Source organism: Pipra filicauda, unplaced genomic scaffold (assembly GCF_003945595.2).
Source record: "Pipra filicauda isolate LSUMZ 115617 unplaced genomic scaffold, ASM394559v2 scaffold38_size3968069_pilon, whole genome shotgun sequence".
NCBI classification, from domain to species: domain Eukaryota; kingdom Metazoa; phylum Chordata; class Aves; order Passeriformes; family Pipridae; genus Pipra; species Pipra filicauda.
In genome coordinates this window covers 1539398-1564253 of record NW_024104520.1, presented here as the reverse complement: position 1 = coordinate 1564253, position 24856 = coordinate 1539398, and the positions used below count along the sequence as shown (strand labels likewise).

General features: G+C 38.0%; 1 protein-coding gene across 7 annotated transcripts in view; it reads left to right on the top strand.

Annotated features, from left to right (window-relative positions):
* Positions 1–23856, top strand: part of TBC1D1 (TBC1 domain family member 1) — a 105005-nt gene extending 81149 nt beyond the window's left edge. For 4 of the 7 annotated variants that reach the window (XM_039385006.1, XM_039385008.1, XM_039385007.1 and 1 more), the window contains 8 exons: positions 2449–2634; positions 5906–6067; positions 7866–8024; positions 12260–12504; positions 12940–13099; positions 18459–18628; positions 20637–20807; positions 22051–23856. In XM_039385006.1, the coding sequence (XP_039240940.1) occupies positions 2449–2634; positions 5906–6067; positions 7866–8024; positions 12260–12504; positions 12940–13099; positions 18459–18628; positions 20637–20807; positions 22051–22251 (1454 nt within the window). In that variant the 3' untranslated portion in view covers positions 22252–23856. The remainder of the gene's footprint in view (positions 1–2448; positions 2635–5905; positions 6068–7865; positions 8025–12259; positions 12505–12939; positions 13100–18458; positions 18629–20636; positions 20808–22050) is intronic. The other 3 variants (XM_039385009.1, XM_027746760.2, XM_027746769.2) reach the window with 1 other exon arrangement.
* Positions 23857–24856: the final 1000 nt, after the last annotated feature.

Below are 24856 nucleotides of genomic sequence, written 5' to 3'. Positions count from 1 at the left end.
GACCACAGATAGTGTACAGTAGATAAGGGTTTTCCTACTTGGATCACTTTTACCTTTTGCGTTGATGTTTGGGGACCATTTTTGTTTATTCCTCTTTCTTATGGTGCCGTTATTTTGTGCAACCTTAGAGGATATGAAACCTTCCCTTGAAGATTGTCTTTTTATTTCTTTAAGTTCACTATTTTATTCAAGCAACTTAAGGGAGTTCTCCCCAAATCTTCGTTCATGAAGCCTAGCCATGAAGGGAGTTCTACCAGCATTATCCTTTAGATTATTTTCCTTAAAATCTTATTTAATATGCACTAAGGAAAATTGGGATCAAAGCTACAAATGTAGAAATTCTACATAAAAATGTACAGAACATTGCTGACAGTATAGCATGTGCATAAAAAATAACAATGACATCAAAGCCAGAAGTCAAATAAAAATAATTTTCCTTTCATTGTCAATAAAAGTTGAGAACTATCAAGTGTGTGTAACTTCTCTACCCGATGACATTTGCCTAAATCTCTGTTTTGATTGCAGATCTTACCCCAGAGAAGTCTTTCCACTTAAAGAAAAAAATTTAATGTTTTGCAGATTCTAAGGAATATAATACAGTTTTCTTGTTATATTATATTTTCCATAACCAGCTGTATTTCTGAGTGCACCTGTCAGTTTTTCCTACTTTCTTTGCAACAAATGGTGATTGCCATTAAAGTGTCAAATGTTTGATCTTTGCCTAGTTTTCATTCCCATGATGTTTGTTGTTCTCTGAAATGCTATAGGTACAAGAAGTATGAGTATCCACATTTATATCCAAAGTGCAAGTTTGGTTTAAATGGTTCTGCTAGCTGAAAATGTTGCATTTATTTTTATATGTTTATTTTACCCTTGACTTTAACTGTGGTGACAAGGAAATAAATGTTGTATAAGGAAAGAGCTGGTACGTGGACCCACCCTACTTCTGTCTGACTCTTTGAGAGGAAAAGATTGACAGTGGCAAAACTTAGAAATGCAGAAGGCAAAAGCTGTAAACATTTCCATTCTTAGTCATCTGAGCTCAGTTTTGTGAGTGCCTTCAAACAAACGAGAAAAGAATAGCTGCGTATGAACGGTGTGAGTCAATATCTAGTGGCATTCTGAGCAGAACTTGAAGAGGTGAGAACCTTCCTATTTTGTTAGTTTTGAAGAGATGAGATGATGGGTGTGTGTTTATTCAAAATCTTTATCACTATGCTAGTCAGTGATAAAGAAATGGACCATTGAGCTACCATCAGAATAATTGCTTCAGGAATTCCCCTTCTTCAGGAGCTATTCGAAATAGCATGCACAGATGTACTTTTCCTTGGCTGGAGAGTCTGGGGAATGGTTTTCGTTGTACTAATTTTAAAGCATTTTCTTGCATGTATAGCTCAGGGAACCATTTCACAGCCATTCTGTTTGAGTGAAGAAGTGCAGTTGTGATGGCCTTCCATTTGGGACTTGGTAGGAAGAGATCGATTGTTTTGCCCATTAATTTTAAAGTTGGTGAATTGAGTAGTTTTTCTTCTAGATACAGGTTATATCAAAGACTATTGAGCCTTCAGAAAAGCTGTATAAAACAACAAAATTAAGTGATACTACAGAAGATATTAAGAAAACAAAGTATAACAGCTTATGCTTCTTATATTCATTACTTGACTTAAAACAATATTGTATACCCTCTCCCTAAAAATAAATGATTTTTCAATTTGCCTGAGATTTATTTAATGTTCACTTTCTTTTGTAGTGTTTTCAGTCTTTTTAGAATTACCTTGCATGCTTGACAAAAAGATACGTTTTTTGGTAGACCAGCTGAAGGCAAAGGAAAAAGTGCAGAAGGTTATGATATGGTTAAAAACACAAAGTTTTTTTAAGACAAACATATCTTAAATGCCTGTGTCCCTTTCCGCCTATTTACTTTAAGAACTGGTAATCATCCCATTGTATGGCCTTAGGTGGTGGTGTGTTTGTGCAGCTAAGGGTGTGTGTTTTCTTTGTTAAACACACTTCAGAGATTATTGGTGCAGATTTATCTGCTATTTGAGTCATGCCAGGTTTCAGCTATAGGTTATGTTTTTGTAATTTCTCAAACTTGCATTTTTTTAGTTCTTTGTGTAAAGCTGTAATTAGCAAGCTGTGGTCTTGGTGTGTGGTACAATGGTTTTATCAGGTTATAGAAAAAATTGTTCTAGGCTTTGGCCAATATGATTCTTATTCAGAAGCAGCTTGTAAATCTGCTTGAAACTGTCATTTAGGATACCTTGCTTGGTTCTGCTACCTCTTATATATATGTGTGTGTGTGTGTGTCTGTGTGTATATGAGTTTGTGTATATATGTAGATGTGTGTGTGTGTGTATATATGTATATGCAATCTTTCAAACTGTGTCCATTCATTCACCTGTTCATGACATCTGAGTAGTTCACAACAGCTTCTCTTTTTTAAAGATTACTGTGAATTGGGAGAACTTCCACCCAGATCTCCGTTGGAACCAGTGTGTGAAGATGGCCCCTTTGGGCCAGTGAAAGAAGAAAGGAAACGGACACCCCATGAGCTACGTGAGCTGTGGAAGAAAGCAATTATCCAGCAGATACTGCTCCTCAGAATGGAGAAGGAAAACCAGAAGTTACAAGGTTGGTGAAGTTCTTGATTACACTCTACTGCAAAAGAAATTCACCTTTTGGTTTGCTCTATGGCCTTTGTAGTGGACTGCACCAAGCCTAAATGAGACATTTTAAGAACATGCAGGTTAATCAAGTCAGCAATATCTCCCTCAACACTCATTAATGTAGATGAAAATTGGCACTTATTTTTTTATCACTTCACCATATTATTTGTTTACTTGATCTTGGGGGTTCCTCTTTTATTTTTACCATGGCTGAGCTTTTTTAGGCTGGTGTCTAGAAGCTCTCACAAGGAATTCAGCACTATCTCTATCATGAACTGAATTATTTTCTACATTCACATCCATAGGTCCTTGTCTAAGTATTGGTCATTGTAATGTTGTGTTTAGCCAGTCTTGAGGCTGAATGGAAGTTCTTAAGGAGCTGATTGTGGACTTGAAACTATGGGCGCCTACAGTAGTACCCACTTAGATCGGTCCGAAGGGTGATAAGAAGGCACTTGAGAAACTGTAATTTGCAGTTGTTCCTAACCACAATTTTTCTGTGGATGAATTAGCTGCAACGAATCTATTTTGGTGGCAATTTTTACACATAAAGAGCAGCTGCATGCAGAATCATAAGTGATTGCCCTTGAGAGCTTCTCCTTTGAAGATATGCATGATGAAGACAGAAATGTTTATCTGGCTGATTTTATGTCAGGAAGGTAGTAGGCATCCGGACCCTCGAAAGGGGAGGTACCTGACATGAAAATGGCAATACTTCTTTAATTTTGTGTAAACTTGAGGAAGGATTGTCTTCCAAGAAGAATAACTGTGTAGAGAGAGGGCCCAGCTGTGTGACAAGGTCAGTACACCAAATGTGAAATCCTTCTTTAAACTTGGACTAAGACTCCTGATTAAGAGAACACACCTCTTGGACACTGGATATGGCCTGCCAAATCACTTAGCCCACCTGTAGACTATTTGCTCCCAGCACTATAGCTCTCTTAGTTCCACCCTGGTATGTGAAGAACACCTGACACCTGAGTTTCCTAAGAACTCCACAGGTGTTCCCAGCAAGTGTACTGGTTAATCCAGTAAAATAAAATATGGCAGTGAATACCAGATGTACAGTGTCCTTGGCTCAGATGCCAAGACCCTCTGGAGAAGAGATACCAAGAGCAATGATTTATACAATCCCTTCAGCTTAGAATAGCTCTGTAAATGAACTTCCGTAACTTTTTTATGGCATTTAGAAATAAATTTGCTCCTTTTTGTGTATTTATACTCCTGATTTTCTTTTAATTTCTCTTGTATTCCAATTGTCTGAATCTTGAGCCTGCAGTCAAGTTTTTGGCAACTTCAGGCCATTAATATCCGTACACATTTTAACAAGTTTAACTAAATGCTCCGGATTTGTCTGCCCAAAAGAAAAAATTGCAAAACCATCACAGATACATAAAGATGAGCATGTCTAAAAGGTAGTTAATGAATGAATGAGGCGGGTGTTGGCAGGACTGAAGACCCAGGCTGTGCTGTATGCACTATGGAGTGAGAAAGTTGTCCTAAGTAGCTGCTGCATGTAGATCTCAGATGGTGAGACAATACTTGAAAACAACAGATGACTGTGCTGCAGCGAGAACAGTGTCTTTACCGATAGGGCTTATGTGTGATACTGGGAATTGGGTAGTGTCATAACCTAAATAAGGTTGTTGATAAAGGCATATTCTCATCTCAGTCCTCACGTCTCACTCCCACTGTCACGTTTTTGCATATAGCATAAGAAGACTGGATAAAGCAGAAAAGATTGAAAAGGTACCAAGCACCAGAAAACATTTGTTTGCAAAAAATGAAACATTGAAAGATTTCTCTTTGTTTTCATATAAGCTGAAATTTAAATACCATTTTTAATTATCTTCATACAATACCACCTGTGTTTTAAGGTTTTTTTAATATTCTGATTTATGAATGTGTTGTATTTGACCTGACAAAAATGTGAAGAAGTTGACAAATAGCTTAGATAGACAGAATCGCTTTCAGTGTGGACACACAGTGATGACAAAACTGTGAGTGCTTGTATTTACATGGACTATGAGGTCCAGATCTTGCAAACACTTAGGTAACCTCATAACTCACATGAATAACCTCACTAAATGAAGTCATTTGCATGCGAAAGCAACTACAGGATGAGGACGTACACTTCCCAAATATAAACAGTTCTTTTTCAGCTTTTAAAATCTAGAAGCTTGTTTAGCCCGTGGGAGTACAGGACAAGGTAACCCTTCATGACTCTCAGGATTCAATAGTCTAAAAAACCTCAATTGCAGGTACAGATCTTAGAACAAGTTGCATTTAGCGTGTTGATAATGTCATTATGGGCAGTGTAAATTTCAGGTGATCTTTAACTATTTCGTAAATTTATTTAAAGAAATTGAATATACAAACAGTAGAGAGTTAAATTAACAAAAGATAATACAATATCATTTTGACATACATTGTCTCAAGACTGAAATGCATAGGAGTGTGATTTTGTGAGTTCATACTGTGAAATGATCAAAAGTAGCAGCAGGCTTATGATATATGTCAAGAATGTCCTCAAAATAAAAGCATCTTGTCAGCATTACAGTAATGCATCATCACAACAAAGAAGTAAATGAATCAAAAAAACATGGTCACTTCATGATACACTATTTCATAAACATAGTTTCAAATCAGGTTATTTGTAGGAGAAGTACTTCTTAATTTTTGTTTAATACTGTAGAACCTTTTCAGACTTTAATGTCTTTTGAACTTTTGTTCTACTCATTTTTGCAAGTAGAGAGCTGCTCTTGTCCTGGAACTAGGTGCATTGAGTCCTCAGCCATGTTACAGCCTAGTTAAAAGTTGAAATACCTGTTTTGTTAAATTCTTCATAAATATCCCCAGTTTATGTCACTCCTTAGTGCTCTCTTTGTAGCTTCATCTTGGTTTCCTTATAACATTTTCTTTCAGCATTTCATCCTTTTAAGAATAGATGACTGACATATTTCTATCTCATCTGAACTACACTTTTTTTTCTCCTATTTTTTCAGTTTTACGACCTCCACAAATTCATCCACTGTCACAAAAGATGCTTTATTATTTAGTTTTTACATGAGTACCATTAATAAACCATTTTTTCCATATCATTATAATACTAAAATGCCCCCACAGAAACAAAACTTAAAAGCTTTACCATATTCATAGGAAGTTGTAAGTTAAATTAATCCATTTTACAAATAGTAAATAATATTGACTGCTACATTCATGATATCACTTCCTAGCTTCAGAAAACAATTTGCAGAACAGACGTCTGAAACTTGACTACGAAGAAATCACACCATGCTTAAAAGATGTAACTTTGATTTGGGAAAAAATGTTGAGTACACCTGGAAGGTCAAAGATTAAATTTGATGTGGAAAAAATACACTCTGCTGTTGCGCAAGGTAAGCACAGTTTGTTATTCTGAGTTGTTGAAATGCATGTAAATTGTATTCAAAAAGGAATAGGGTGACCACTCCTTATAACCAGGTTCTCACTAGAGCTGTTCCTTGGGCTGCTGCCTAAACAAGTAACAACATTCAGTACCATCATGGCTGTGCAAATGCAAATACCAGTCCCTTTCAGGAGTAGCTGCAGTTGTATTACTGGAGCTAATTCGTTTTTTAATAACGTTTGTCCTTACAGGAGAGTTGTACAGTACCTCAGTGTATTACAATTGTTGCGATCTGATTTTATAAATAAAAAGTTATAAGTAAAGAAAAAAAGCCTGGATAATGCCAAAGAAATTACTGTGTAAATAACTGAGGAAGCCCTCTGCACTATTATCTGGGAATTCTCTGTTCCAGCCTGGGTACCATGTCTACATACAAACAGTATACATGGATATCGCTGCAGAACTGCCTTTTCTCTGAGTCTAACAGCACATTTTACCTGGAAATACCACTTATAGTCTTCCTCACAACTGCAGGGCTGAGCAACAGCACCTCTCTCCACTGCATCAAAAGTAATATAACCTAAGGATATTCTTTAAATGTTCTAAGAAATTGGGATATTGCTCAATGTTATTTGTGCCATGGTTAGTCCCAAAGGACCATGCTGAGTGCTGTATGTAGCCAGTGGTAAAGATGGCTACTCCAAGGAGCTTTTTATAGTTCTATACAAAGCTTTCCAACTTGTAAAGGTAGTGTCAAGAGTTAACCACTATCAGAAGTTTAATATTTTAAATATTGCACCTGACTATATGTAATTATACAAGCAAGTTAAACCAAGCTGTCCATTTAAGATGACTAGGTAAGTCTAAATTTCTAGCAATATCAAATCCTAATATGTTTTGTTGTCTTTCCGTGTAAGTTGTATGCTTGTGTGAGTTTTGATTTCTCCTATTGTTTTTGTCCTCCATATGTTACATGTATACTAAAAGAAAAAAGCAGTCCAAAAAACTTCAAGCCATAAATTGCTTCGACCTGCAATAGCTGGTTCTAGTACCTCATGGATTAGACAGAATACCATCCTGAAGAACAGTGTATTGATTTCTTGTGTAGATGATTTAATAAAGCCAGTCTTGTGCTGAATTAATTGTACTCTCAGAGCTTTACATATAGATAAAAATGAAGACTACCATTACCTGTGTGAAAGTAGCATCATCCCTTTTTATAGAGAAATAAATTCAAGCTTTAAAACATTTTTATGTGTACCAGTCATTCAGCAAACCAATAGCAAAACAAAAAATACAATACTTGCTATCTGATTATGTGCCTTGTATTGTAGGCTCTACTTCACATCTCATTTATACCTGTTTATACTTCTGGTATGTGTGCATCCCACCTTCCTAAAACTTACTCCTAACAACAGAGTCAGTGCTCTGTTAGTGAGAGTTAGTTCTATTGCAACGTTTTATTGTGTACTTTACATAGAAAAATGGGAGATAAGCTTAAACTTTTCAGATACAAGTATTGCAGTTCAGATACAAGTATTACCTCTTCTAGTACTTCTCAGACTTAGGCAGCTCCCTGTGTTTCTGCCTTAAATCTCTCCTGTTAAGGTGCTGATGCCTTTTAGTGGTTGAGGAAGTGTAAGCACTGTAGTTTGATCTGCTTCTATGGTTCACTGGAGATATCAGATAGGGATCTGCTTGCCTATCTAGCATATACAGATCTTCAGTTCCTCAATCCTGTTAGCTCAACTATAGCTGAACCCTCAGTAGGAGTACAAATTACTGGTTTAATTACTTTCTTCCATCAGGAGTACCACGGCACCATCGTGGGGAGATATGGAAGTTTCTAGCAGAGCAATACCATCTTAAACATCAGTTTCCAAGTAAGCAACAACCAAAGGACACACCTTATAAAGAACTCCTAAAACAACTAACTTCCCAACAGCATGCAATACTTATTGACCTAGGTAAGTACAGTAATGGTCTGAAATTAAAACAAGGGGTTTATGGTCTCTGGAAGATAATTAAATAAAACAAGGTAACACACAAAAAACATTTCACCATTTAATAACAGATGGTTGGTAAGAACTGCTTTTCATCTGGTGTAAATGAGAAACCAGGAGATGATGTTTGTCCAAGAGGATCCCACCTCTTGTGTGTGAGATAATCCCACACTGAACTCAGTGTTCATTATACTCTTCCCTAATAAGGGCAAAAAATAAAGAATGTCTTCCAGAGCATGTTAGAACTGTTTGCAGTTTGGGTCTGAGAAGTTGTGGGGGACAATTTAAGCCTGTAATCACAAAGTTTGATTGAATTGACATGAAAAACTCCATCAAGGGAAGTCATGCAATGCAGGTAGCCAAATGTCATGGGATAGAATGATAAAAATTTATGGGGAAAGCTGTGCTTGACCTGATCTGAATGATTAATACCTATTACATTATTTTCTTTTACATTTTTTCTGTAAAGCAGTAGTACATAGTCATGAGGGACACCTCATGATTCTGCCTTTTATAACTACTCAAATAGTATTTGAGCATTTTCATTGCTCAAATTCATTCCCCTTTCTTGCCTGTTGAGGGATCACCTATACCCAGGGCTGTCTGGGAGTACCCATTTTTAAAAAGTTCCATGTGCAAACTGTTTTCAGTGGGTACTGAACTGTTAGAAGATTTGTCAGGTTTAGATGGTGACCTAATATTTATACAGTAAAGCAAGTATTTTCTCCTTTTTTGCAATCCTTGGTAAAGTGAGTCAAAATATCAAGGCAATGCATAGAAGACAGGAATCTGATAGAACAGGTGTGTGTCTGCAGAAGCTGACATGGACTGAGGTGGAAGGGATGGAGGTCAATGCCACCTTCACTTTCCCCTGCTTTACAGGCTTGCCAGGTTTCGACTTGGTGCTGGGAAAGTAACACTCCAAAAGGAGCCTTAATACCAGCTGGGAATAGGCAGTTTTACATAGGTAAATTGTTCCTTTCAGACTTTTCATACCAATTCTAGGAATTCCCCTGGATTGAAGAGTGCCAGATACAGTCTTATGTTTTTGAGAGAGGCATTTACATGCAACCAGAGATCACTTACTAGCAAGTACCTATCAGTCCAGCATACCAGGTGTTGAGAGCCCTGCCAGTGAAGGTTGGGATTCTGTTGCACTGAAATGGTTCAGTAAGAGGTGAACAGTTCTGTGCTGCTCTTGAACACGTTCAGCAGAGGGGAGGAGGGTGGATAACTCCTGGACAGTAGGGAGCACAATCAGTCTGAGCTTGGTTGTCTCATACAGCAAACTGTGGCTCACTGGCTCAGCAAGCTGTTCGTATTTTCTTCCTGGTTCTGCACAGAGATACGTTCCTGTCTTAGCCGTATGCTCTTCCTGTAGAAACAAATGGCCGCGTGTGTTGGCAAATTGGTAACTTCACGGTGGTTTTCATACAAGATGTTTTTGCGAAGGTGCTGTTTGCCAGCCCATTTATTGAGGGAGGGATTGGGCCTTGTCATTACAGCAAGATGAAATTAAGAATCTGAAGGCTTCCTAGTGATTCACATTGAAATAGAGCTGTGCTGCGTGGTAACAGACAGCACAGCTACATAGGCAGCTAGAAGGAATTTGCACGTTCTGACTTGTGTTCCTTCAGGCTATCTCTTAAACCTTTAAGAATCCTTCTGAAAGCATACACTTCTACCTTGAAATAAAAACCTATGTTCTTGCAACATATGGTTCTAATGTTTGAAAACCTTTCCCAAATTAGGTTAAAGATGTCTTGCTAACACAATATGAGCCTAAGCTGTAATAGTATTGCTCACACTTAGTTGAACTGATGCATCTTCAGCTATAAATAGTGCTTCCTGAAAATGAGGCCAGCACTGTGCATCTGGATGCAGAGGTAAGGTACAGCAGCTACTTTCCTGGCCCAGTTTACATGTCATGGTATTATTTCATTACATGGACAAGGAAAAAAGACACAACTCTCTGAAGACTTTTGTATGTATTTATTTTGTGAGCCCACCTGCACAACCACTGCAGTCACTGGGAATTTCAGGTCCTGAAGTCATGTTCAGTAAATGATTTCAGCTCTCAATAAGGTAGGGTAAACTGACTTCTAGATGCTATCAGTATAGGAAACCATCCATCATTGGGTATTTGCCAAACACAGTAGAAAATTATATTTTGTTTTATTACATTTTGAAAAATAAAGTAGTGGGTAGAGTCTCTTTTCAGCAAAAACAGAGGTCTTTGCTCCAAAATAAAAGCTAAAATTCTTAGCTAAGTTAGCACCAGGGCACTCAGAAACAAATCAGTTCTGCTTCTCCTCTGTTTACTCGTTTTTAGAACTTCTTTGCATTTTTATTTTTGCTCAGCCTGTCACTTTTCTTCATGACTTACATGAAAGGAGCCTTGCTGCATGAGTGAGGCAGTGCAGGTCTGCCTTTTGACTGTGTTGTAGTAGCATAAGCTGCTTCTCATTTGAAAGCCAGAAATATTTCTTCTGTAACATTCAACTCTGACACCCTGGTCAGGGACACCTACTCAGAACTGAATGCCATGTCCCATGTGACAGGTTAGAGCAGCTACGGGATGGCAGAAGGACTCTGCCCCGGGCTTAGTCTTCTTGAAACAGGAGCTCTGATATTATCTGGCAGCACAGCAGCATTCCAGGAGCTAAGGGGTGGGGTGATATTTAACAAGTGGGCAAACAAAAAACAAGCTCCACTTAATACTAGAACAAAAGAGGTATTCAAATTTCTTCTCTGTTGAGGTGTTTCACAGAGAAAGTCTGATAGGTGGAGAATTTTTCCTAAAAGTGAAAAATTCCCATTTGAAAAAGTGTTTGAAAAAAAAAATGTCTGCAAAGGTGAAGTCCTTAATGTCTTTGTTCACAGAATCACAAAGTGGTTGAGGTTGGAAGGGAGCTCTTCCTTAAAGCAAGGTTTGCCCAGGCTGCCCAGGATCATGTTTGCTCAGACTTTGAATATGTGCATAGATGGAGATTCCACAACCTCTTTGGGTAGCCTGTGCCACTGTCTGGCCACTCTCACAATAAGAAAAAAGTTTTTTTAAATGATAGGTGGAATTTCTTGTATTTCAATTTGTGCCCATTGTGTCTCGTTCTGTCAGAGAACACTACTGGGAAGAGCCTGGTTCCTTCTTCATTTCCTCCCACTGGGTGTTTGCACACACTGGTAACATCCCCCTGAGTCTTTTCTTCTTCAGGCTGAACAGTCCCAGTTTTCTCAACCTTTCTTCTTGAAATGCTTCAGTTCCTTCATCACCTTTGTGGCATTTTGCTGGACTCTCTCCCGTATAGCCATATCTCTCTTGTCCTGGGAAGCCCAGAACTGGACACAGCATTCCAGATGTCGTCTGACCAGCGCTGAGTAGAGGGGAAGGATCACCTGCCTCCTGCTGGCTACACTCCTAACACACCCCAGGATACCATTAACCTTCTTTACTGCAATGGCAGATTGCTGACTCATGTTCAACTTTGCGACCAGCAGGACCCTCAGGTCCTTTCCTGCAAAGCTGCTTTCCAGATGGACAGCTTCCAGCAAATACCAGTGCATGGCATTGTTCCTCCCCAGGGGCAGGATTTTTGCACTTACCTTTGTTGAACTTTCTAAAGTTCCTGTCAGCTCATTTCTCCAACCTGCTGCTCTCTGAATGGCAGCAGTGTATCTGTCACTTCTCCCAGTTTTGTGTGATCTGCAAACTTGCTGAGGGTGCGCTCTACCCCATTGTCCAGGTGTCCGCTCTGTCCCCAGAGGTAGCTCAGATGTTCTGTGTCTGGATTCTAAAAGTTGTTTAAAAGCTAACACTTTTTAATCAAGAAAATAGAACTGGGTGACTCATCAAACCACTGAATCAAGTTTCCCACTATTACTGGCAAGCCCTTTAACAAACTGATCAGGGCCAGTCTTAAGAACCAGGTATTCAGCTGTTCCAAAAGGAGATTGTCACTATCCCCCGACAATTTCAAAATTAATTTTGCAATGACTGTAACAAAACAGTGGTAGAGTATGAGAGTCAATTTTTTTGTATTGTTAACTTTCTTACAGCTTTCGGGGGGGTTGGCTCAGAATCTGCTTTTCTAAAGAATCTATATTTTTGAAGGACCGTTTAATTTGATAACATGGCAGGGGTTTGGGGGGTTTGTTGTTTATTTTTTAGTTTAAATCACTAACTTCAACTATTTTCACAGGGCGCACATTTCCAACACATCCGTACTTCTCAGCACAGCTGGGAGCTGGGCAGCTGTCACTCTACAATATTTTGAAGGCCTATTCGCTTCTGGACCAGGAAGTAGGATACTGCCAGGGTCTTAGTTTTGTAGCAGGAGTTCTACTACTTCATATGAGTGAAGAAGATGCTTTTAAAATGCTAAAGTTTCTCATGTTTGACATGGGCCTGAGAAAACAATATCGTCCTGACATGACAATTTTACAGGTATGAATTCAGGTTTTTTTGAGTAGAGGATGCTAATGTTAGATCATAATAATGCAATATAGATAGCATTGTCAAAACCTGAACTCGAACTTAAATTGACTTCTCAAAAATAGGGAAGGATAATCTGGGAAAAGAATATATCATTTTAAATGCACTAGTTTCAGATCAAAAGATTTCATGGGAAACTATGGAAACCATAAATAGGAAGAATTCTGTTGTGTTGTATGAGCTTCAAATGACCCTGCAAATGAGCCTGACTCACAGGTGACCCATCCTGTGTCTTTTAGGTAGCTTCTGAGTATTTCTTGTCTTCACACAATTCTGTCCAAACATCAATTGTCAAATATCTTTCTCTCTTTTTAATAAGTATGAAACGTGAACCTTGCTACTATGGGTGTTAAAACACTTTAATCTCTTTGTTCTTATTCCATGCAGATCCAGATGTACCAACTGTCTCGACTTCTTCATGACTACCATCGAGACCTCTATAGCCACCTAGAAGAACATGAGATTGGCCCCAGCCTCTATGCTGCTCCGTGGTTCCTCACCATGTTTGCCTCCCAGTTTCCCCTTGGATTTGTATCCAGAGTGTTTGGTAATTCTTCATAAAACTTCTATCTGTTCTTTTTGAAGTCTTGTATTTGGAATCTTGTTATTAGGAATAGCATTATTATCCAACCTGTTTCAGACACCCAGGAGACATATTTTGCTTACTGTGAACAGAAGAAAGACAACAGGGGTCATCCTATGGAGTGTGCAGTATTTCAGTAAACTGGAAGAGAGAGAAGGAAAGCAAAGAACAGTCCCTGTCTTGTTTTTTCATCATTGTTAACTTTCCTCACCCTGTAACCACTTGTAGAGAGGATGGAAAATTTGATGCCGTGAAGGCAAGAGTTTTGTTATGACAATGGCACTTCAACACCAACCATTAGTTACTTTCAAGCTAAAAGGAGATATGACAAAGCCATCATCTGAGAAATATATCCATTTACTCCATTATCATTGTGTTCAACAGTGTCAGCAGAAATTTTTTAGGGTTATGTTTTAAAACACACATAGAGAAATCCCTTGCGGTTTACTGGGTTTACTCTGCAGAAACTTAAGACTTTTAAACTAGTATTTCTTGTCCTTACAATTTTAGTCTGATTATCTCACTTTCCAAAAATATTTAGAAGCATATGGGGTTTAGACTCTAAAGTCACTTCTGTTACCTATTTTTAAAATCGACAGAAGTTGTCTTTTTAAATTAAATTCCAATTAAGAATTTACCTTGATGCTACCTTATGAGTGTATATTTCATAGATTGTTTGATGTTTGAGAAGATGCTTTATTTCCTTTTCAGTTGTTTGGTTTTCAACTTCATTATGTGGTACTGGATTGTCCATGATGAGCAGGGTAGATTAGAGCTTTCTCTCCAATTCCTCTTGTCTGATGAGAAGCTGTTTTCATTTTCCTTAGTCAGCCTCATTTTAGAGATGCGATGAAGAAATTATTTATTAAGGTATTAATGTTGACACTTTCCTGACTTAAAAAAAGCATAGTCTTATCTACCACAAATAATTAATATAGAGCCCAAGAAGAACCAACAAGAATCTCGTCTTGTTTCCGTTTAAGAGTATGCTAAAAGTAGTGCTAGAAAAAATCACAGTGAAAAGGATGATGTATATATCTAAGCAGAACTATATGTCCTGTGATTAGCATCTGAACTCCAGGGAAAACAGTGGGGTTTCTTTTTCCTGGAAGAGTTCGAAGTAGGCTAATGTACCTCAACAAGTATCTAGCTGACATTGATAATCTGTAGGAATTAAACAAAGTGCTGTATGTGAGTGTTATCCACTGAGTTTATAATCAGTTTATCTCTCAATTATTCTTAATCATTCATAGTATTGTACATGGTAAGAAGAGTCTTTGAATTGGACAATTGACTGCAGTGAGGTTATAAAAGTGCCTTGTATATCCAGTTGTCATGGTTTGAGATAGTCCCAAAATCCAATTCCCTAGCTCCATCCCCCCTCCCACATCTCAACCTAATGTGAGAGAGGTTTTTCCAGACAAAACACACCAGACTCCAAAGTGGGGAAAAGGGAATATATTACAATGACTGTACAAATAAATATAACATCACATTATACACATGATCACAAACTATCTCTACCATGACATATAGTATTTACAATGATCAGATCTCTTCTCCCCTCCAAATAAAAGTCCAGGAGGGAAAGAAGGACAGATCCCTTTCAGTCTCTGAACAGCAGCATCTTCTAAGGCAGCAGGTTTCTTCTCATCTCATGCAGCAGCTGATAGCTGGCTTTCTGCCAGCATCCACGAGGGAGGTATTCAAGCTCCCCCGGCCCCATCGCCTCACAACCGGGGGGTCTTCCGTGGGCTTCGTAACCCCAGACAAGGTCGTTTCACCACGTCATATCACGAGACACAGGGGGGTCTTCGTGACGGTCTGGTATCTCTTGCAGGGTCTCTGTGCCCTGTCTCTCAGGCTGCCACCGTGGCAGCAGTGCAAGGGGGGAAGCCAAGGTCAACTCCCCCTGCATTCCTCTCGGAGCTCTCTAGCTCCTTTCTACAGTGCATGTCGCACTTCAAGGCTCTTTCAAGTAAGAGTCCATCATCTTCCTCCTTCCAGGAGGTCTCAAGGGAGTTTTGGGGGGCTGGTATCAGTCTTACCCCCAAGAACTCTGTAGCTCTCAGCTGCTGGCTCTCCTTTCCTCGACTCTCCTTCCAGGAGTCTCCTCTGCAGTGCTGCATGTTGCTTCTGCTGCTTCTTCAATTCAGGTCTTATCTCTGGCTCTCTGCCACTGTTTCTCTGGTCAGCGTCGGCTGCTGCTCTGCGCCCATGGAGAAAACATCTCCTGGCATACTACAGGCATCTAGCCCAGCTTTATGCTGTTCCAGGTCCCTGCAGCCCCCAGCCAGGGGCTGGGAGGGGGCCAGAGGCCCCAAGGGGCTCAGAGCCCCTACCTCGTGGCTCTACAACATGGCCACCTCTCCAACAATAACCAAACTACAACTCTTCTTTTCCGGTCTGGTTGTGGTATGTTTACATTTCTGCAGGAGCGCCCATTGGGCAGAACTTCAAAACTTCCAGGGGTTTCCACCCCTTGGGGTCTACCACTTCTCTTAGTCTCTGGGGAAAACAAGGTTCAAACCACTACACCAGTATATTTGGATTTCTGCCTTAATACACAGATTAGTACTTTGCCTGTCACTGGAGGATTGTAGGGCTTTAGAAAACAAAGAGTTTGCCTTAGAATAGAAGGCATAGATACATGATTTTCACACATCTGATTTTAGATCAAGGAGAGCAAATCATGTGTGATGGAAACTGTTGCCTCTTAAAAACCTCAGGTGTTTTTTAGAGAGAAATTTCAGCATGACCAACACTTGCAATTTTTAATGTTTCAAAGTGTTTAGTAATTTCCTTAAAACAGTGATTACTAGAGCTATATAGGTTGAGAACATTGCATACTTTCTTACATTAGAAAATAAAATCTCATCTCCACCTATACTAAAGACTCTGAAAAATAACTTTAAACCTAAAAAAGACTAAAACTGTCACTTTGCTAGTGACTGTCATTAGCAGTACGGCAAGTTAGGATCCAATTATTTCCGACCTATGTGTTTGTACACTTTTGCAGAAATATACGTATGTTTTCACTGCTCACTTTTTAGACCCTTAGGATGTAAAAACGTTGATGCTGAAGTAACTGATTTATCAGTTACTAAGACTGTGAGATTGCACTGCCACTTTCTAGCATGGTATCTCTGAACCCTTGGTATCTGAAGCTAGCCCACTGCTATTTAATAATACAGTTGTTACAGATCACTTCCTTTAGATTTCCACAGAATGTGCTTTTTGCAGGCACCGTACAGGCAATATGTAAAAGAAGTGCGTTAGACTGTTTCGTGAGTCAAATGCCAAAACTCCTTTTAACTTTTTAATTATATGTCCAAACTTTCAACATTTCTTCTGAGCAGGATCTGATGAAAATACGGTGTTAAGAAATATGTGTTCTTAGTACTCCTGCTTACTTATTAATAAGGGAGACTTGATAGAATAGTGTTAATTTTTTTTAATCCCATAGGCTGCCAGTCATGCTGACATTAATTTGGGTACCTTCACTGTATTGTTGTTGGCAGGAAGCCCACTTAACAGGAAGTGGGGGGAGTGGATAACAAACTGGTCTTTGTTAAGTACTTGCTGTTTTAAATGAGAGAGGGATTTCAGATGTATGTTACCAGCTCAGCTCATACAGACATTAATTAACAACTTCTAGGTCACCTTGAGTTAATCTGCATATCATTATGGGGCAGGTGCTGAATCATAAATACACATTATTTTCAGCTCTCCTTTTTTTCATTTTGTGTTTCCTAACTGCTCTTCAGCTTTCCCTGTCCTAATATAGAGCTTTCCCTCTGAACCATTTTCCCCATAGTTTTGAGTTTCAATTGAGAATTGAAGCAGATGCCTGCTCTGTTACCACTTTTAATCATTCCTGCCTTTGGAGTTCACATTCAAGTCAGCATAGAGTTGAAAAATGTTACACTACTTTTAGGACAAACAGCAGCAAAGTGCAAGATTTATGGTTAGTTATTACTTGTGCTTTTCTTTCTTGGAGAGAAAGAGAGTGAAATGAGTTATGGCTTCAACATTACAAGCAAAAGAGCACAAGGCGGGAATTTCATTGTGATACAAATTTGGAAAGAGTTTGCATTTACTAAGAAAGGCAGTTAGCCAGTGTTTTCATAGGTTCTTCACTACATCAGAGATACCTGTAGTTTTGCTAGTAGTTGTTTACCTTACTTTGTGGTGTTTTTTTTTCTCTTTCTTTATTCCTGTTTTTTTTTTAATAAGACACTGTTTTTTGGTACCATTGTGCTACTTTGTATGTGTTTGTGACTTCATTCACAGTACAAAGCAGCCCTTTTAAGTAGGAAAAAACCCAGAGTATCTTCTCTTCCTTTTTCACCTCCATCAGTAGTGTTTCATATGTTAGATGCTTCTGCCTATAGCAAGTCCCTCAATAAAACAGATTCTTAGTTACAGTAGCAGGGAAGTCAAATGCAGAGCAATGCTGTTTATACAGATTGGTTTTGTGAAGATGGCTTTCTTGTCTGATACTTTCATTGCAGACTTCTATTTCTTTATAAATACATAGGCACTTTGTAAAGGACAAGGAAAGAAAGGGTGTTGCATTGAAAGGTCACTATATACTGTGGTTTCAGTGTGCTTGAATGTATGCCAGGTGCTGTCATTGCAGGGCCACCTGCAATATTTACACTTGAGCTGTATTACTAAGATTTCAGGGTACTTATTAATATATCATTAGAATATTCACAGAAGTGATTGAGACACATACTAAAAATAAACACATGCATATGAAACCTGATGCTGCTGGAAAGTGTACATTTAGCCTCATGTGCTCAGTGTTGTATTAGCTGAGGTTTTGCAGCTCTCTCTACCAGATGAGAAAAGAACAGAATTTCAGATCTTCAGTTGTGTCTTCAGGTTTAGGTTTTACCTGTTGTATTAGGATTTTTAAAGAGCATTGGGATTAGTTTTCTATTCAAATTTGTATTCTCATGAACATCAAAAAAGCCGACTAAACCATTACATGCACAGAAAGTGGCAACACTGACAAACTCGACTGCCTGGTTTATTGTGTACTTAGCTTAAATTTGAACTGGATTTTTTTTTTTTGTGAAAACTAAGTGAACAAATTAGTAAACAATTGTGATAGTCAAGTGTGCTATTCACAGTAATAATCTTGATCCTATAAAACTTCTAAAACCATAGCCAAAAGCATGTGTCTGGCACAGTATATCTAACCTCTAGGTTGCTCCTATGAGAAGTAGTTGTCCTTGGATATTTTATTGTTTTAATATTCTTGTCAAAAGATGTGATTGCTTGATAGAATCTTTTTTTTTTTTTTTTTTTGCAGATATGCTCTTTCTTCAGGGATCAGAGGCTATATTTAAAGTGGCTCTAAGCCTTTTGGGAAGTCACAAGCCCTTGATTCTGCAGCATGAGAACCTAGAAACTATTGTTGATTTTATTAAAAGCACTCTCCCCAACTTGGGTTTGGTACAGATGGAAAAGACCATTAGTCAGGTATGAAATATTCTGAACATATGAGAGGTATGCAAAGGAATGTTCTTTTCCTTGACAGAAAACTCCAACAGTGTGCTACTTCTAGCTGAGAATTCTGTTATTGTAGTTCCAGAGATGTTGAAAACTTTTGGTAGCAGATTACTTGTATAGTAGCTTACTATTCATATATCTACATGTTGGTTATGGTCACTTTATGAAGCCTTTAATGAAAATTCATTTAATTTTTTTTCGCCAAAGAATCTTGCCCTCCAAGTCTCATTTCAGAAGCAAAAATTGACTTACAAGAGCCTCTTAAGTGTTGACCTTACTTAATGAAATTAGAAGCCTCCCTCCATTGACTTTGTCTATACTGGCTTTTATGGTGCTGCTTCAGTATGTAAAAACATGTCGTTCTGCCAGGAGCACAGGGGGCAGTGCAGGCTCTTGCAGTGAGCAGTGACTCTAGACAGCAAAAACTGGGAATCCTTGATAATTTTTTTCTTTTAACAGCAGACAAGGAGAATGATGCAATATTGCTAAGCTAGCAGGATACTCCAAACAATAACTGTGGAATTTGAAAAAATCACAAATGGTTGCAGTTAAGGCTTGCTTGTTTAAAAACCTTAAGTGTTGTCACACCTTCTGTAGCATGGTCTTTACCTTGGTTCACATGCCTTAACATGCCTTCAGTTAGCTAGTTTTCAAGTCAAACTTTTGATTTGCCTCATGTTTCCCCCCTTTCAGATTTGATACTCTGGTTATGACAGCAGGGATTTTCCTCCTTCCTCAGGAGCACAGAGGCTAGAAGTGGCAGAGGTCATGAGAGGAACTAGCATTCTGCCCTGCTGAATTGCACTGCTTGTTTTATTGAAATTTCAACAAAGTGTCTTCTCCAGAGATGCTCAGATCTACAGAAAATGAAAGTTCCATAGGTGTAATCAAACTCAAAATTTGAGCTTATTCTACAGCTATTCATCTATTCTACAGAAGACTGAAATACATCTATACTTAAAAGCTCTCTGTTTCTGCTGTTATACAACTGTGAGATAGGGTTTTTTTAGCACATGTACCATGTGAAACATTTCATAAACTGATGTTTTCTTTAACCAACAGTTACAGTTTTGTAGACAGCGCAGATAATTAAAATAGGAAATTGTTCTTGTTATTTCAACAAGTATTTTAGATAGGATTTGACATTTGACTCATTTATAAAAGGAATAAAGTACAAGAAGTTTAAAAATAAAGAATATCCCATGAACGTCTCTTCTTGTGCTATTTTTCAGATGCATCTTTAAATCAACTTTTTATTTCTTCTATGTTCTGTGATTGGCACACTTTTCCTTTTAATTTACCATCTTCTTCACTGCTTTTAGAGGAGATAAGTACTTCAGGGACATTGGAGTCATAATATTCATGTATAAGACTGAGCATTCATTTCAGTGATTCATAGTTAACAATAATAGAAATCTAGTTGGACATTACATAATGTTTCCGTTAAGTGCATTAGTGTAAGGATAGATTATTTCATTTTCTGTCAGTCTGTAAAGGTACTGTAGAATTATAAATAAAGCCAGCAAATTTTACTGTTTTTCATTTAAAGCTTTTATTCTGCTTAGCCTTACACTTTTACGTGGGCACATGGGTTTGGGCCACACATTTTCGAAAGTGACAACTAATTTCAAGTATGTCTAGGAGGGTTTATGCCAACCTGAGATGCATTAAATTTGAAAAGGGGAATATCCTACAAAGTCTACACTTCTTGAAAGCTTTCATGTAAGTAGTTTTGCTGAAATCAGGCAACAAATCAGTGGCAAAGTTTTTAAGTAGATCTAATGCCAATGTATTGCACCCTACTGCCAGAGTCTTGCCATTTCCAGAGCAGGAAATGTGAATGCCAAAAAGTAAGGCCTTTTATTTGTATGCAGTCATTAGATATTTAAGTCTAGATCTAGACCCATAGATTTTAAAGCATTGAAAGAGCTATGGTTTTGATCTGCGCAGCATCTAATAATATTTTTATATACAACAGGTGTTTGAAATGGATATTGCCAAACAGTTGCAAGCTTATGAAGTTGAGTATCATGTGCTTCAGGATGAGCTTATAGATTCATCTTTAAATGACAATCAGAGACTGGATAAATTAGAAAAGGCAAACAGTAGCTTGCGCAAACAAAACTTTGATCTTCTGGAAGAATTGCAGGTATAATTTATATTTCATATTTAATTATCATTCTAATTTATACACCTTTTCAGAAGTGACTGTTCTACACCACAGTGTTTGGTCTAGTGACTTCAAAGTATAGCCACTTTCAAGTTTTATTTAGTTTAGCCCTTAAAGTTTAATGCAGAAGAAATTCTGCGAGGGGGATGGATAGAGCATATGCTTGTAGTTAGTGAAAACTTGATTCATCACACTATCTCTTCTCTTGAAATTAAAATCATAGCTGTATAAGATAACTAAAAAGACACCAAGTGCTTTTTCAACTTCATTTTTACATTTTCAGTCACTGCTTTATTTTATAGCAGGGATAGTAGTCTATCAAAAATGGAATAACTAATTCCAGTGTCACAATTTAGAGATACATTAGAGACAGGATACATTGTCTGTAAAGACATACTTTTTATTACAATTACAATGTGTCACCAGATAATGTGGGTTTGTCAATGTTTTGCCCGCAAAGGCTGAACTTTTTAACCCACCATAAAGGGCAGTGAGCTCATCAGAAAGGCAAATACTTCCCTGAAAGCCAAGACCATCCAGTACTCTTGTCACTAACTGTTATCCAGTGCTGAAACATCCAAACAGATATTTGATGTTGTCAAAGTATCTCAGCTACAGATCTCACAAGATGAGTTTGAACAATCTAACACTTTGTTTCCCTGTGAAGTAGAATGCCAATACGTGCAGCCTTTTGGAGGAGCATTTTTGGAATTTTTCAAGATTGCTCTAAATCCTCTCCTTCCTCTTTGCCTCCAAATTCATTGGACTCAATGTCGAGATGAAATGAGGATGCAGCTAACAGGCTGAGTTTGCTTTGCAAAGCAACAACTGTGACTGGCCAAAAATGTCTCTCAACTTACCCACACAGAAGCTTATCTTAACCTGCAGTTCTTTGGTATAAAATTTGCAGACTTGGTGGCTTTCTAATTTCATTACTTTACATTATATTCTGAGTTTAATTGTGAACTAACCAAAGCAATCAAGTTGAGACAGGGAAGTTTCTTGTTATAGACAAAATCGTAGTTGTACTCTAAAGTGCACAGATTTAATAACATTCATACTTGCATTTAACTTTGCAATTTTTTGTAATTTCTTAAGTATTTTATATGTATTCATGTATCTCAAAAAAAAGTTTAAAGATGGTTTCAGTCATTAATTAATTTACTTTTTTTTCCCCCGTCCTGTCTTTCCTCCCCCTCCTTCTATCTTTTGACTTTAAAAGGTGGCTAATGGGAAAATCCAAAACCTTGAAGCTACAGTAGAGGTCTTATTGACCAGTGAAGGCAAACTGAAGCAGACCATTCTCACTCTTGAGCAGGAGCGAGCAGCTTTGCTGAAAGCAGTGGAAGAGATGCAAAAAAAGATTGGTGATACAGATGGGAATCCTCTACTTACTAGACAAGAACATATGGATGCTGACTGACATGCACAGTTGGAATGGAGCAGAGAAGCTGAGCGAGAAACAAAGGGAAGAACAGAGTCTTTTTATCATGATCCACGGGGATTTGACATTGTCATGTTCATTGTACATGCCTTACTGTAGCAAAGCAAGATAGAGACATGGTGGCTTCCCATATCAGAGAAGCTTGTTTCTTGGGGAGAAGACTCTTTTCTTCTTAGTATGTAGAAATACTATGAAGAGTAAGATGCCACGTAATAAATAATAAGCAGGAGAAACTTAATAGTTTACAGTCATACACAATACACTGTAAATAGGCTATGGATTCTTCAGTAAGTGCTTCTGAACCTAAGTGCTCTGAGTTTGTCACATTTTTTGGTTTTGTCTGGATCACCACTGTGTTAAATAGCACATCCTTTAGAAGGTCCTTTGAAGAAATATGACAGTGTAAAACCTTTGCATAGATGACTGTCCCATTGCAGCTATGCAGTGGAAACATTTACAGAGAGTTTTGTGATTGGACTTAAGATTTTTGACAGTGTAATTCCCCTACATCTTGACTGGGTTCTGTTAATTATGTTTATGCTTCAGAAAACTGCTTCCTTATGCTTGAAGGTGTCAACCCATTGGACTCCAGGGAGCTGGACTTTTATCATATGTAACTATGCATAATTAGGGGTTTGCCATCTGTTTTTATAAGTATGTTGGTTTAGTATATTTTTTGTTTAACAGCCATTAATTTAGCGTATTGTTGGTTGGCATTATCTGATAAACATACTGTATATAATAACTGCATTATTCTTAACAAAATATGTTGCCATTGATTTGGTGAAGCCTGTGACTCTTCTAGCATCATCTGAGGATTTATATTCATGCTCTTCAAGTTTCATCTTATTTATTTCTGATCTGCTGTGTGATGTAAGACATCTTTTTGCTGGGAAACTAATGCTCATTGTCATTTTCCCTTTATTTGGTACTCTGTGCCCACCCATCCTCTGAGAAATGTTCTTAAAGACTTTTTCTGAAGAAGTGGAGGCATTTCAAGAGCTTCATGCTGTGCCACATATGCTTAAAATGTTTTATAAACGGTATTGCAGTTCTGATTGGGACACCATTCTTTTTTGCAATGCATCTTTCAAGTAAGATTACATATATAAAAAAACAATTCTCACTTTCCTTAATACAATGAAAGTAGTTTGCAAGCCAGTTAAAGCACCACTGTGCAATGATATCTATGAATACCCAGTTGTTTAGGTTTGCTTCAGAATTAAGAATAGTGCCAAGATTTGTTCAGTCCCCAAGCACAGTTTAATAGGCATCAGTGTTTTGTTATGGTGACGATTGACCCAGGACATGATTTTTATATGTTTGGTTCTTGCAAATCCACGTTGTATTCACTTAGTATTGAAATTTCACATCAATCAGTTATTATTAATCCACTTAACCCTTAAGCTTGTTTTATTATTTGGAAATCCATAGTGAAGCTTATGCTTCATGTTTAAAATCTTGTCATAATGGACCTCATACTGTTAGAGCACTCAGTAATGTTGCATTTTCACAGCGTAGTGTCATAATTCATACATTGACTTCTTAACAAGAGCAATAAAAAAAAATAATAATCCATGCCTACATCTATGTTTGTACATTTTTTGACATTTAAAAACAAAAGCACAGTTGGTGGGGTGACAGTTCAGAATTTTTCCCTGAAACAGTGGTTGTTAATTTTATATGTACAGATGGAAAATGCATTTGTACCCACAGAAAATTCAGCACCCTGGTACAGTGAAACAGTTAATTCTATATAGTCACAAAAGCGTAAAGTTGTTTGTTATCTATTTACCACATTTGTGCATTCTGAGAACAGAGACTCTAGTTCTCGTCTAAGTGCACTTCCTTCTGGTATTCCACAAATTCTCAGTAAAAGGCTTTGGACTAGATTTTGGAGGAAAGTAATATCACTTACCCAGTTCCCAACTTTGGAAAAGCTCGGGGCTTTTCCCCCCAGAAGTATGAAAAAGAAGTAATAGAGCCCAGAGCTAGTCCCAGATACTTGATACTCCAACTATACTATTAGCTAAGCATCTTGAAGAATGTGTAAGATTAGATCTCCTATTGTCTGAGTGCCAGGAATTGTCATCACATACCATCTTCTGTTTGAGCAGTAATTTTGGATTCAGAGAATATTTAGACAAAAAAAGCTTCCAAATCCATACACTGGATCCCTCAGCAGAAATCACAAATGAACCACTCCTGGAAGATCGAAATTGAAATAATCAACATTTTCTCCATATCATTTCTCCAGATAAAAATCCCCAGCAGTGATGCTTAGTCTTTGAAGAAAAGAAAAACCAGTGAAGAAGGAAGGAAGGAGTTCACTGGTATGTGCAACCTAGGCTTCCAAAGGTGCATGGCAAAGGCAGCAAGGGGTGCAGTGTGAGCGTGCTAGTGAATGACCTGGGTGCAAGCTCTAGAGAAAGGTTAGCCTGAAATGTGGAAAGAACTAATGTTGGCATGTGTAACAAGAAAAAGGCAGCTCCTCTGAAACCATAGCAGTGAACAGCATTGCGTAGCTGGAGGACCTCATGTGGTGTGCTGTGGTCACCTGCTTCTGCTTCGATTTCCTTCAAAC